The 15273-nt window shown below is 40.8% G+C and overlaps 1 protein-coding gene across 5 annotated transcripts in view; it reads right to left on the reverse strand.

The window, feature by feature from the left end:
- Positions 1-15273, reverse strand: part of LOC150080039 (paired box protein Pax-6-like) — a 245495-nt gene that overhangs the window by 25009 nt on the left and 205213 nt on the right. For all 5 annotated transcript variants that reach the window (XM_090382078.1, XM_090382076.1, XM_090382077.1 and 2 more), the window contains exons 4-6: positions 9983-10138; positions 3057-3341; positions 846-1036 (exon numbers count right to left, since the gene is read on the reverse strand). In XM_090382078.1, coding sequence (XP_090238204.1) covers positions 846-1036; positions 3057-3341; positions 9983-10138 — 632 coding nt within the window. The remainder of the gene's footprint in view (positions 1-845; positions 1037-3056; positions 3342-9982; positions 10139-15273) is intronic.

Below are 15273 nucleotides of genomic sequence, written 5' to 3' on the forward strand. Positions count from 1 at the left end.
GATTGAGCACCGAAGAGAATACAGTTTAAGTGGAAACTTCACAGTTTTAACACACTCAAGCCACACAGGAGGACCATAGGTGAGAAACAGTTGGAAGAAACACAGCTTTGTAGTAGAACAAGAGCGTCTTCCTGCCAAGACCATAGTCAGATTTAGAGATTCTCGCTATGGCCATAGTAAATTTCTTGACCTTCTCAAGAATATTGTTGATGTGTAGGGTGAAGTTTAGTCGGTCATGTAGAACGAGACCAAGATATATGAAAAGATCATTGCAATCGCAATCTCCCTCAGTGCTCCATCATTTTGTTTCGATATGCCACCCACAATGATGAGAAATCATCACAGAAGAATTCAGGGACTCATAAAAGTCGCTTTGTCCTTCTGATTAAATTTTCCTAATTTTTTTTTTTTTCATTTTTATTATTATATTTTTTTTTTTCCATTTGTTTCAATAATTTTTTGGTCTCGAATACGATATCAAATCCAAAGAAACGTGAGATGATTTTTTCCAAGAATAAATAACACTGAAGAAATGAGATTATTTCTCCAAATAATGTTTTGTTTTTTGTTTGTTTAAGAAAGAGTAGCAGCATAGAAAGGGGGAAAAAAAAAGAAAGAAAGGAATTATTTCCCATTCATACAGAGAACAGTTCTATAACCTTGCTAGTAGACACCCAATCGCCGTTCTCTAAAAACAGTCAGGTCAAGGTCGTGAGGTCCAAACACTCTTCGCACCAAGAAACGACTAAAAGCAGATTTAATTGAACGAGCTTGACGTTTTTTTATTTCTTTTTTACTTAAACAAATCCCGTTATAAGAAGCACGTAAGCAGGAAAGATGCTCACCTGCACTCTTGCCTCAGAGAGATTGGTCTTGGACGCTAGCCTTTCACGAGTGCTGACGCAAGGGTAGTGCGTCTTCTCGAATTCTTCCTCCAGCACCTCCAGTTGCTCTGGGGTGAATGTCGTGCGATTTCGGCGAAATTTTGGCCTCTCTCCGCCATCGGAACTCGTCCCTTCGTCGCATTCGGGGTCACCTGGAAATGAAATCATTCGTCATTCAGAGAAGAATAGTTGGGACACCCAGTCAACTGTAGTTGGTGGGTCTGCCAACGAAAACAACAGAAAACATTACTGTTTCTTTGTAATGAGATATAAAAATACCTCCCCCCCTCTCTCTCTCTCTCTCTCTGTAATACCCTCTCGCTCATGGCGATCAGATTAATGAGGGGAAAAGTGCCCTATAACCTCCTTTAATCATCGGGTACATACGAAAGAGACTGAGTGCATTACAAGCCCTAAACGTGTTTGCGCAACTTCCCCTAATTACGGCTTTCAGCTTCCCTTAATTACTGTAAAATGCGAGCGTTTTACGAGATAGCCGTTAGCTCGCGCTTTGCATCCTCACAATGCAAAATCCGTTGATTCCTTGCCATTGTCACGAGTGACGGTTAAGCTACGCGTTTCACAGTATTGCCGGTAGGGGGAGCTGGCTGATTCGGGGAAGAAGGGAGGGCGGGGTGCTGTTCGACAAGCCGGGTCCACTTAAAGCCATCCAGACGAAAATACCCGAAACTTCCCGCAACGTTACTCACCACCTGTAGATGCGACAAAGGGTTGAACGGGAAGGGTGGGGGAGGCGGTGGCAGCTCATTTACAGATCCGCTATTCTTCCCGCACGGTAAACCGCGATGTCATGAGAAACCTGCCTCCACCTGAACGGCTCCGCATGATTCACGAGCCCGCTAATGTCCCGTGTTGACAAACCTAATTTTATTTTCTTGCCAGGTTCCGCGGGCCGCGATTCCACGCGTAACAATGCCGCAAAGATTGGCGTCTGACGGTTGTTGGGCGACCATTCAGCTCTTCATAAAGGGGTGCACCGATGGTATCGACTTTGGGAGTTGCGTGCGAACGACGACGGGAAAAAAAAAAAAAAGGAAAAAAAAAAAGATTATCGGTGACCACGTTATGCGCAACGAATGCGCGCTCCAGACGTCCCCTCCTTTTGCATCCCTCCGAACCTGTCGTCAACACGGCCGTGGCGTGCTGGTGCTGTCAAAGAGTCGTGTAAGGCTCCGGCGGTACGGCCTTCCTTCCGTGTGATTATCCCTGATTAACGGGCCTGTTTGGGTCCGCTTTACTCGACTCTTGCGAAATTTAATATTGGTAACTGATCGCAAACTGCCGCTCCCCCGACCCCCGCTCGTCGGTGTGCACAAGCTGATTGCCTCCTTTCTTCGGCAACCTCATAAGACGGACCGCTGCGTGAAGACACAAACGCTTTTTTTTTTTTTGTATATTTGCGATTGCTTCGCAATCCGCCACGTTTTCTCGTGCCTGCACAAGTAATTCCAGCTTCGTACCACCCCTTCTATCGACGCCCATTCTCAACGAGGCTCGTGAGCACGCGTGCAAACACGTCTCGGACATCACCGTCGACGTGTCTTTCTTCTCCGTCCAGTACTCGGGAAGGGCTTTTGTATTCCAACGCACGTTTAAGACAAATACCCCACCGGACACCTTCCATTCCATCCCTCCGTCTGTGCAGTCGAGCAATGCCGCGTCGCGCTCGGACTGTTTAATGACGATGGCCATTAACGAGCATCGGCAAAGTAAACAGAAACAACTGATCCGCAGAAAACAACAAAAACATCGAAAATAAATGACGTTTAAAACGTGCTCGCGTGAAAATGTTGCGCTTGAAACGAATCGGCCACCGAGCGAAAACGGTGCCAGAAACGAGAAGAAATAACGAAAATACCCCGCGTGGTGAGAGAGAGAGAAGGAGAGAAATGAAATTAAAATTTGTATATATAAGTGAAAAGGAATGCAGAAGTAGAGACTTTGAACTTGGGCAAGAGTTTATAATTTTTAAAGCAGGACTGCTTGGAGCAATGGAGGGAGGGAGGGAGGGAGGGAGGGAGGGATCGTTGGCATTTCCCAAATGCCAACATCTGCGACTTTGCCCAAATTGAACGTCTCTGATATTAACAGCGAGAACGAACAGTCCAAAGACAAAGTTAAGAAACACGAAGAAATGGCGGGAGCACCTACCTGTTTGACGCTGGTCGTACAGAGGGGTCATAGGGGAAACGCTGCCCGACTCGTGTGTCGAACCCGAAGCCAACTGAGCACCTGTCAGAGGCGACCAGATTGGGGGTGATGCGGCCGCGGCCGCTACGGCAGCAGCGCCCCAGGGAAACGAAGCTGCCGCGTACGGGTGATACATTCCATAGCCCGCGGCCCGGGCAAACTCGGCGGCTGCCCTTTCAGCGGCACGATTACGAAGGATGCGGTTGATGGAGCTCACACTCGGGGCCGTGTTGTTGGTACAGACACCTGTTAACGAAGGGGGAAAAAAAGCAGTTAAAGAAACACGAAAGGAAAATTAAAAGAAAAAACAAAAAAAGGTCGTGGCTGACATGAAAATTTGCTGCCTGCTTAATGTACGCGTTTTTTTTTTTTTTGTTTTGTTTCCGCAAACAGCGTTCGATTAAAATTGCACCGTTGACAGAAACATTTCCACTCCAAGTGGCGACTTGCGGCGGCACCTACCACCTAAATTATCAAAACGAACACGATCAAACCAGTCCACACCTCATTTGATACGCAATTTGCGAAATTCGCACGGGGGGGGGGCTGATAGCCCCACGTAGCATCACACAGTGCAGTATAAATTAAATCTTCTCTTTCGTTCAATAAACCTGATGGTGCTGCTGTACCAATTCTCATCGCAAACACCCAAAGACAAAGTTTTCAGGAGTTCAGCTATTTTCGAAGTCAATGATTTTGACTCATTATTGTTCTTATTTATTAAATTTCATATGAAAGCATAATTATGGCTGCTACGCAAAGATGCACAGACATCTTAAAACACACAAAACCACGTTAAAATGTATTCCAAGCTTGTCTGTGGACGATACCTTTGTAAGATATTTCTTGTCAACGTGTGGAATCCTGCTCACAGTCTTGTCGTTCCATTAGCAGCAAAGGACCGAGATTTGCAAATAGCATTTAAAAATTTCTGTATTTTTGATTTGAAACCTCATGGATCTGCATTTTTAACCGTGTCGGTAGAAGTGCGTGCTCACCACCGATTTTCTTTGCGCAAGCTGAAGAGCCCGCAAGGAAGAAATCTTTCTTCATTTGCCCGAGATCGGCTAACTTTACTCCCGACTGAAGAGACCGCTTTAAAATTCATTCATCTGAAAATGCCAATTTCTCAAAACGAGCGAACCCCTTATTCTCAGGGAAAACCATCCAGCAAGCAACAATAAAAACAACAAAAATAATAAATATAAAAACAACAAAAATAATAAATATAAAAACAACAAAAATAATAAATATAAAAACAACAACGAAGAAACATAAAATGTGCGAGGGCTGTTTGTGAAGTTCCGTATTAAATCTTTTTCTGAAAAGACAATTTCTGAAAAGTTTTATGGTACACTGACAGTAGAGCGACCCTTCTGATTCGACTACGTATTGTCAACAAAGTGAGCGGCATCCAGAAAAACAATAAGAAAAGGAAATGTTGCATAATCGCCTTTATTCGTTTCATTAATGAGGCATGTATGGCTTTCCCCAAAATATCTGATACCGCCCTTTCAGTCAGCCTTCATATAACAATCTAAAACTATCACTAAGAAATGTGTGACGTATCAGCGGGGAAAAAAAGAACAAAACAAAACTGAATTAAGGTTAGCCAGGGCTAACACCGAAATCTCGAGTCTCTGGGATTCTCATATAAATTAAAAAAAAAAAAAAAAAGAATCCGGTCATTCATACTTCTGCCATCAAAAAGTGATTACCCAATTTCGCCTTGAACTTTGCTAAACGTTTTGTCATATAGCCTGTACAACTCGCGGCACGAAGGCTTCAATTGAATCACTCTTCTGTTCCAATGTTTTGCAATTTGAGTTTCTGCATCTTCTTCTCTCATCTACTAATGAGAATATACTTCTCTCATTAAAGCTATATATATATATATATATAGCCTTAATCTCAGTCAGATTCTCCACCCCCGATCTAAGATATCTTGTTCCCAAACTTTGCAGTACGAATTTTCCAGATTGACATTCTTCAATCTTATTATCCTCCCTTGAATCCATCCTGAAAGCTCTATATCTTATCAAGGTGAGGACTCCAGACATGAATGCAACGTATTTCAATGCAGTGTTACCATCCCCTTATAGAGATGCACGATGACAGCCTTTGCCGCTACTCGCAACTGTTTCACAAATCATAAACAGAAGGCTATTTGACTTAGCTGCCTTTTTAGATGATAAATTTCGTATCTGACTGTCATAACCCTTTCTTAACCTTTTCTTATTGGCTCCTCTACTCTAGTTATATCGAAAAACTTTTTTATTAAATCGTTTTCCTCCTGAAGCACTTTTAACTCCTCCTCCTCCTCCTCCTCCCTAGCACATCAATAATACCAGGATTTTTGTTCTCGAGGTGGAAAACGAAATTTTAGAAATACAGTATTAAACATCAATATTGCCGTTTTACAGACTACATCAGCAACCGATCCAAGTTCATTGTCAGTGTCATCAAGAAAGATTAGAAACATTAGGGCGTTATACTGATCTCCGAAGTACCACACTGGTCTACCATGGATCCTGTCTTTCAGCCAGCCCCTGATCTAACGAAGGTTCTTTCAGTAATCTCAATTTGCTCCATTTTATATAGAGGGTCATCGAAACAGGTGTCCGTGATTTCCCTTTTAATTATGTTCGGAAATATTTGATCGATTGCTGTGATCGTAGCAGCAAACAGTGTGCTAACTCAATAAGTTTCATTTGAGACCTCAACAATGACTGAATTTAAATTTGTCATAACAGTGCAACGTCAATGCCGACGTACGTCGGTATTGAAATTCAGCGTACCACAACATACACCGCGCTTTCTGTTGCACGGCCATCTTACTGACACTGACGGAGGCGGTGCGCGTAGGAGTCATCCTGCGCACACAGCCAAGGTCACTGTTGAGGTCTCAAATGAAACTTAGTGAGTTTGCTGCTACGATCAGAGCAATCGATCAAATATTTCCGAAGATAATTAAAAGGGAAATCACGGACACCTTTTTCGATGACCCTGTACAATAGAACTTCTTTCAAAACCGCATCAAAAGCTTTGCTCAAGTCAAGGTAAATAATGTCAAAGTTCTTTCTCGAATTCAAATTTTTTTATGACTTTTTTTATGTCATGGTAATTTTTCAGATTGATCAGGCAAGACTCCATGGTCTTACTTACCACAGAAGTCAAACTGAGCACCTCCTTCGCATCTTCTTTATGGATTGGGGATAGAATATTGCTGCTTTAGGCCAGATAGACGGGGTTTCATCTGGAGTCTAAAGTCTAATACTGAGCTAGACGTGGCGCCTCCGTAGCCAGGTGGGAAGGAGCAGCAGTGCGTAGCACACGCTTCTTGATTAGATCGGGGTTCGAGCCCGTCAACACCAAATACGGAGGATGCGGAAAGGGCAGGGAATGACCACCGCATATCCCGGAGCAATATGGCCTTAGTTGCTAATGCTCCTAAAAACCAAATAACAGCTAACAGCTGAGGTAGACAATATTTCCAGTGAGCTGATGCAGTCTTCCACGTCTCTGATGTTCCCACATCTTTTTGTAATAGACTCCTCTCCGAGATCATTATACCACTTATTTTATTGTTGCAAAATGCCTATTCAACTCATCTGCCAACCCCAGAAGTTTCCTATGATTTTTTTCATTTCCTCTGATTTACTATGATTCTTTCATTTCAATTAAGTAAGGAGGGGCTCTTTAAGTTGCTGTTGCTTCCCTGAAACTCGTCGTCGTTGATTCTCCCCGGGTCTCATTATCCAATCTCCGGCTTTTGTTGAATCCAGTGTTTCGCTAAGAGCTGGGAAAGTGTCAAGAATTTTTTGGTGATTTTCACTTCTCTCCCAATTCTATACACCAACTTACAATTTGGTGTATAGAATACAGTTTGAAATGGTAAAATACTTGGCTGTAATTCTGTTTAACCATCTCAGAAGCCAGTGTTCTACACCCAAGAAAATCTTAATGTTGCTTCCGGTGCTGATCACCAGATTAGTGACGATTATAAAGGGACAGGAATAACGCATCCATTTCATTTAAACTGGGGTTTATAAATTCCAGTGGGCGCCTGAAATCATATGGAGCACTTCGGACCACAGCACATGATTTCAGGAGAGAATGTGCTTTTAGGCCCTTCGTCCCGTATGAGTCCAAGATCAACATGCAACTAAACTTTCTGGACGTGGATGGCATTCCCATGTATTGTTATACTCGTTGTTTTGTTTTGATTTATTTTATCGTTGAAGACTATTTGCTGGGTCTTATTTTCATTTAGTTGTAATGATTAGAAAACTGCTAGTTCGGAAGAGAGGAAGGAGTTAGAGAAGTCAGCATACAATGGAGTCAGGAAAATAGCACGGAACAAAATTACACTTACACCCTTTCTAAGAGCTCTTGCATGCAACCATTAATTACCTACCCTAAGCACTGAAAGGGAAACTGTAATGGTAGAGAAAATCCACCGGCAATCGAAGACCACAGGGAAAGTAACCATAAGGTGGGTGTCAGGGTTGTGAAAAGCAATAAAGTACAAAACTTAATTTGTCTATAGTGCGTATAGTAATGCCAGGAGTATTATAAACAAATTAAAATCAATTTGGGCTTTTGATTAAGTCAACAAATGCTGATACAATTTAGCTGACTGAAACAATAGTCCATATTAAATTAGGATTAGTTGACTTCCAGATTTATTAGAACGAAAAAGTGTTAAAGTTTTCCCAGTCCACAAAGCTAATGATAAAGAGGAGTAACTATAGATCAGGGCGTAAATACTTCCATGATGGCGAAATTCATGGAGTTTATCATTAAGGATGCGCTTCAGGACCATCTCGACAACAATGGTTATCCAGAATGGGTTCATTGAGGAGATATTATGCCTGAGTGATTTGGCAAATTACAATGATGTAATCATTAAACATTTAGGGGCAAGTAACAATTTTGACATTGGATGTCTAGATTTTAGTAAGTTTTTGTAAAGTTTTTGATACCATTCCTCATGGAAGCCTGCTATATAAACTGGAATAAGTTAGTTACTGGTATGATCCCACGCTGGATGGCAGGACAGCTGAAAGATAGGAGACAGACGGTTGTCAAATGGTCAACTTCAGGGTGGACCAGCGTAACAAGGGTGGTCCCTCAGGGTTCGGTGTTGGGTCCAATACCGTTTCTAATTTACATAAATGATATTGACGAGAGTATTTAAGGAAAGCTGTCAAAATTTACTGATGATTTGAAAGAAGGGTGGCTAACAATTCGAGCCAACTTGGATCGTTTGCATATATAGTCCAAAATGACAACTAAAAATATAATGGGTCTAAATGCAAGGGTATGAATTTAGGGACCAGAAATCCTAGATGCAGGTATAAGCTGTGAGCAGAGGAATTAAAAGTGGTTCAAGACGAAAAAGACATGCGTTACGATTCATTCGGACATGAAATATTCCAATAAATATAAACAGGCAGCTATTTGGAATATTCTATTCGTGTCTGAAGACACATCTAAAAAAAGAAAAAAAAAAATGGCATAGAACTTCTGGAGAGAGAGTTCAAAGAAGGAAACCCAGATAGTTATTTCATTTCAAATCGATACACGTATGAAAAATAATTTATAAGGTCTGGATTGCAGAGTTTGACAACTAAGACATCTAAAGGGTTATCTGGTTGAGGTGTATAAGGCTCTGAAGAGAGTTGAGTAAATTAATATTCTGTTTTATTATTATTTATTTTTAATTAATTTTTGGGTGATGCAGAAAACGATTGCTTCCTTTCATTATTGGTTTTACTAATATTAACTGTACCATGATTATTTATTTTGCTGAATTTAAACTCTGTTATATCCACTTCGAGAACTTTCTTTGCAGAACCTATCTTATACGTTTGCGACCTCCAGGAGAAATCCCATTACGAAGTCATGTCCAAAAGCATTTAAGTTGCTTCTCCATATAACTAGAGCCCTCGACAAACTCTTAATTTGCAGATCTATCTTTGCTAAATTGATTTTTATAAAATAATTATTATGTGATTTTTAAAAAATTGGGATGCGTAAGTGGGCATTTATATGAAAGGGACGAGCGAGCGATCTGACTACACCTTGTTTTGTTAAAGTGCTTTCAGATGATGAACTCTTACGAGAGTTAATGAACTACAACTGGTTGACAGAAAAGATCAAAGAAAAACAGAAACATCAAAGGACAGTTGAGAAAAAAAAATAATTATAGACAGGGGATGAAGTGGAATGCATAAAAATATGTAGCTGTAGTAGACAGCGGAATGGTGGCAAGGATCTGCCACGAGACTCCCGTTTGTTGTCATAGTTTCTCAGTAACGAGGAGTCTTGAGAGTCGGACAGCAGATACCATTACGTTTTATTTACTTATTTTCTTTGCTTAATTTACTTTGCTAACAAACTCAGAGTTTTGGGTTGGGATGCCAGGCGGAGTGTCGACAGGTAGAGTTCGCTGTCAACTGGAACCATTGTGTGTCGTACCACTTCCAAATTACAGACCTGCACAAATGGCACACGACACGGAAGTCAACTATCGATCGGCGAGAGACGTAACGAGCCTGTTAGGTAGGCGTCGTACAGGTGTGGCGTATCAATGACGATCTCGCCATTCGTCATCTCCATAAATGATTTTTCCGTACACAAATTGTTGCGTACTTGTCGGCTGCTATCTTTTATCTCCGAACAACTGCGTGTGTTCTCAGCGCCGAAGACCTGGTCAATCCGGACCAGCTGCGACAGGAATCACAATGATAGCTTCGACCCAACAACTTTACGGTTCCAGGGATTCGAAGACATTCGTTGCCTCATGGGCCGCTGCCCTCCTCCCCTTTTCCCCAACTTTTTCTCTGAAAGCGAACACAAAAGAACAGAAAGAAGGAACCAACCTTCAGATATCAGCCTCTCTCGAATCTCCCAAGCGAAGATGGTGGGATTCTCTCTCTTGTATTGCTCGATCTTGGCGACGACAACCGGAGTAGCGACTTTGGGTTTGCTGCCTCCAATAATTCCGGGCCGCAGAGAACCAGTTTCGTAGTATCGACCTGCAAAGAAATCAAAACAAAATAAATAAGAACACGTCTCCGCTAGTTTTTCTTAAATTTAATAACAATACCAACAGTGCAATTGAAAAGATGCTGCCGATCACGATACCCGTTTAAAGCGGCGCGCTGCAGTTTCACCAGCAAAAACGGGGTTGTCAAGTTAATAACATCTGCCCAATTAAGCTCTGAGATGACGGTGCGAACAGAAGAAATACTATGGGGAAAAAAAGAGTATTGATTATGTTACTTATTCATCTCACCTGACTTTTTATCTATCCGTGCACGCACATATATTTATGCCTGTTTATTTATCTCTCTCTCTCTCTCTCTCTCTCTCTCTCTCTCTCTCTCTCTCAGGCGAGCGGTTAAAGGCAATAAGGAAAGATGTTCGTTCTTTACCACGAGGGTATGACCTGATCACCAGAGTAACAGAAAAACCTCAAGTGGTTAAGAAATGATGTACAACCATAACAAGAAAGCTTATTAAAAGCGAGGGTGCAAGTTGCCGAATTAATATCGTTTTGTAGATACATCATGGACGACAGAAACATCTTCCATAGTGTAACTTATTTTATTGGCGTGTGTGTTGGAAACCCATTACAATGTGCCTACAAGTCAACCCTTTTGAGATGCATATCCAGCTGCATCTAATTACTGTAATTAACACCCGGTGATCTCTGTTAAAGACGTGCCATTTATTTTTCCTAGTTCCACATCTAACTAGGCGTTTAGTTATTCCAACCTGATCGTTAAGAGTTCGATACGCGAAGTATATATACGTGGCTGTTAATGGTTGATAATCAGGACACGTGCTGTGGAACCACACCCAAATGATAACTCATTGTTTCCGTGTACGGAAAAATCGTCGTTAGGTGAATGAGTGGGAAAGAAATGAGAGCTCCTGTTGCATGACTGGAAGTTGATTCAAACTGCAATGAAAAAAAGAAATCGGCTCCTACGCCAGAAATGTCAAGAAACACTTGGATGAATGAATGAACGAAGGCCTTTGACGTAACTCTAAGCAAGCAGGGCGTAGAACTGTGATTACATCATCCTGCAACCTTACAAAATCGAGTCCATCGCGTAAAAGGGATTGTATAGTCTGCAGCCGTTGCTAATATCCGAGATAGTTATAAACCTTTAATTAACTCTACAACTGGATACTAGGTAAGTAGAAATTGGTTCGAAGGAAGGCAGTTTGAACAGATTGCATAACCAGTTATGAAGTAGTTCGAATGATTCTTCCAGAAGTATTTTTTCGGACATAAGTGGTGGCCATTATGAAAAATTTTCGAGCATTTAAGGGAATTTTTATTCTTTGGACTTAACTACGCAATTTCAATGCAAAAAGAAATTACTCTTTCGACTAGGAAGAATGAATTTGGGCGAGGTAAAGGGTTTTAATTACGGGGGTCTCCTGTTAGTTGACCGCGTTATTCCAGCGGTGAGAACACTCGTGAAAACACGGGGGGAGGAAGATTAATTTGGCGCAGCAGAGGGCATCTGGAGCTGATGCCATAATCATCTGTGAAAAGTTAATTACCTAACTCGGAAATTATTGTTCGATCATAAATAATACATGGCACGAGACTATTAGAGTCCCTGTACATAAATCATCTTCGTCTACTATATCAGGCCTTTTAATTTGTCGGTCGAGATGAACTGAATGACCTTTTTTGCCACCTTCTTCACCCCGCTTGTCTCGCATGGAAGTAAAAGTATTTATTGCTTAAGATAGTACGCGTAATCAGTTCTCTTGGAACCAGTATTCTTAATTGACCACACAACGGAAGGAAATAATGACCCCACAGAAAGATCCTTCAGATTCCCCTAAGAAGACAAAAAATTAAAATGAATTCTCTAAAAAATATGAAAATGAATTCTTTAATTTTCACAGAAACATCATCTTGGTGATCGACGATTAGAAATCCGTACCAATTTTGACCTCGAGAATAATTAGTTTTATTTTATTTTATGTATTTCATTTTATTTATCTGGTTTAATATTCAGTCCAAAATCATGGTTCCCAATTAATGTCTAGACAGCAACATTTACATAAATATAGCGTGCCATTTATTCCTTCATTCGCTTTAATGTGTCTCAGAAAAAACGTTTATACAGTGGGGGCATGGATTATCCGAACTACTGGTAAATTGACCAGCTCGGATAGATTTTGAAGACTTAAAAAAAAAAGGAGTTAAAGACAATGTAAACGTACTGTTCTTATTGATGCTGCTCCATGCTTCGATGAGAGTAAAATTTCTTCACCCGTCCACGAATTTCACAGAAGCATCAACACAACAGAATTATAACTTAATTGCAAGCTTGAAAAAACAAATATAGGAAAAAAGGAAACGAAATATGTCCAGCCATCTCATTAACTATATATTAAATTTGTGCTATTCGTAAACTATTTCAACTGGTGTGAAATACACAGCATATGTAGATAGCACTGTCCACCAATCCTCTCCTAGTTAGGTTAATCGACATCCGTCTGTATTGGAGCAGCAGTGCGTAGCACACGCTTCTTGATTAGACCGGGGTTCGAGCCCGTCACCACCAAATAAGGAGGATGCGGAAAGGTCAGGTAATGACCACCGCATATCCCCTGATCAATATGGCCTTAGTTGCTAATGCTCCTAAAAACCAAATAACAAACAACAAACAAACCCTCTGTATTACAATGCGTAACATACCGTACATAATAGTATTTAGCATGACACCTGCCTATTTGACACCATTGACAACGTTCAATTCGAAATAGGTGACGCAAAACCTTGATTTGAATTCAAGTAGAATCTTAAAAGTGGAATCGTGAGGGAGGAGCGAAAAACTGCGAAATACGAATGTGCAACTCAAATGAAAGGGAAAACAGGTGCTTGAATAAGCATGGTTAGAAATTAATTGTAAGTCATGTGTTCGTATACGGAAGAGGAGTGGATATAAACAGACTGCTTGCAAAAGTGAAGGTAATCCTTATGTATGTGATAATACATTAATTATATTAAAAATTTATATTCCTCACATGGCAGAAGTGAGATTTAGAACGAAAAACATGACTGAATTCTTCATATGATTCGTAATTTTATGTATTCGTGACGATTCATCCAAATATCGTGAAGTTTTAAAAAGATCGAAGTTGACTAATTTATCCTTCTCCACTGAAGAATGACGCACAGATCAGCATGTGAAAGAGTTGGTAGTGGGTATTCGGGGTGGTTTTAGGGAGTTGAGCAATAAAGAGGTTGTTAATGAGATACCAAAGTGATCGATATTGATTTATTGAGTTTATACAAAGAAAAGAGAAGAACCGATATTTGCTTAATGGCCACTAGAACGCGCTACACTTACGTTGTCTGAGAAGACATTGCACCTGCAAGATTAGATGAAAAGCTGTGCGATCAATGCCGAAGCTGATGACGTCTCATTCGAATTTAGAGATGAAGAAAGCATAAATGAACTGGCGGTCAGAAAAGCGAGAGGACATAGGGTCATAAGTTTCGTATAACGCAGGGACTCGAGAAGGCGAGATGGACATTGGGTTCTGAAATCAGAAGTGTCCTGCGGCAGCTTTGATGGCTCTGATCTGGGCTGGGTCCAATTGCGCAACATGTTTTTATTAACTTATAGTACTGTTAGGGATGAAAGTTTCCCTCTTGAGTATACATTGCTTTGTATCCACATTTTTGACAGACCCTCCAGGATCGGAGACGGTTTCTTCATCTTTAGTTCATTTTACGTTGCCTAATTTTTTTCTCTTCTCAAGAGACTGTTTTCTATTTAAATCTAAATCATCTTCTGAGATAATCTTCAGAAAAGAGTTCGCGACGCGTAAAATGCGGCTGTGCATTTAGTCAGGGAGTAGTACGCAACGGATCGTATTCTGAAATGAATTTGAAGATAGATGCGAATTCCACCCTAGATCTTCCTTTTGGGCACTTTAAAATCACTGCTCCCTCAGATAATCCCACTGTATTGCTAGGTCAATATTAATTTTCATTCCAAATTAAAAAAAAAAAAAAAAAAGTTTTTTTTTTTTGTTTTCATACTGTACTCTTCATTTTTATTACGTCACAATCTGACAACACCAGTCTATGGACTTCAGGTGAGATGAGAGATATTAAAACACACATACAGATCAATGTCAGAGCAGATATATGCACACTCTGTTGAGTTCCAAAAACTATTAAATCAATTTATCTGACTTTCTTTGGCATTCGACCCATCCCTCGATGACTTGGGTGTAGATTCACAGTTTCAGTTCGACATTATCTCAATCAGAGTTGTGTAAGCAGTCTTTATCAGACTAAACCTTTAACCCTTTGTAGGTGTTTATGGATTTACCTGAGAATAAATAGTTTTCTGATGAATTTCATGCGTGAGAAAGTCATCAGAAAACTATTTATTCTCAGGTAAATCCATAAACACCTACAAAGTGTTTAAGGTTTAGTCTGATCAAGACTGATTACACAACTCTGATTATGATAATGTCTAAATGAAACCTGTGATTCTGCACACAATTTTCAAAGTCCCCATGGAAAATACCCTCCTCAACAAGAGAAATTCATTACCATTCCCCAATTATCGCCCCATTTCTAGTGTGTGTAGCCAGGGTTACTTGTCTTTTTATTCGGGTGTTTACAGGTTATGTCAAAACGGTTGGGTTCGTGACTGCACTAATCTTCAACCCCCCCCCTCATTTCACGTGCTCCTGAATGTACCTCCGACAGGTTAGATAATCCATCCAATGTCGCAGTACCTGCTGGGAGCAACGATATTAGGTCTGTCTGCAGTGGAAGGTCGTAGCGACTCAACCTGCTAATTACCAGAGCGACATCTATCTTCTGCCTACTTAATCCACTGCCAAATGTGCAACGAAATAAGAAAAAAAAAAAAAAAAATGAAGGGGAAGCTTAAACCAGACCAGATTGCCCGAAGGTCTTTTGTCCGAGGTCCTTGCTTTAATTCCTCTCCGAAAGGCCACCATATAATTATCTCGGTGGGTCCGCACTGCTTCCACGAAAGGGATCAAATCAATTAAAATTAACGATCTCACTCTTAATGGCTGGACGTCGAAGGACAAGGCCCAAGCGATGTCACTGTTGGCCGCTCATAATTGGCAGCTTGGTCGATTA

This window comes from Mastigoproctus giganteus, chromosome 9 (assembly GCF_048544385.1).
Source record: "Mastigoproctus giganteus isolate SK-2022 chromosome 9, ASM4854438v1, whole genome shotgun sequence".
Taxonomy (NCBI): Eukaryota; Metazoa; Arthropoda; class Arachnida; order Uropygi; family Thelyphonidae; genus Mastigoproctus; species Mastigoproctus giganteus.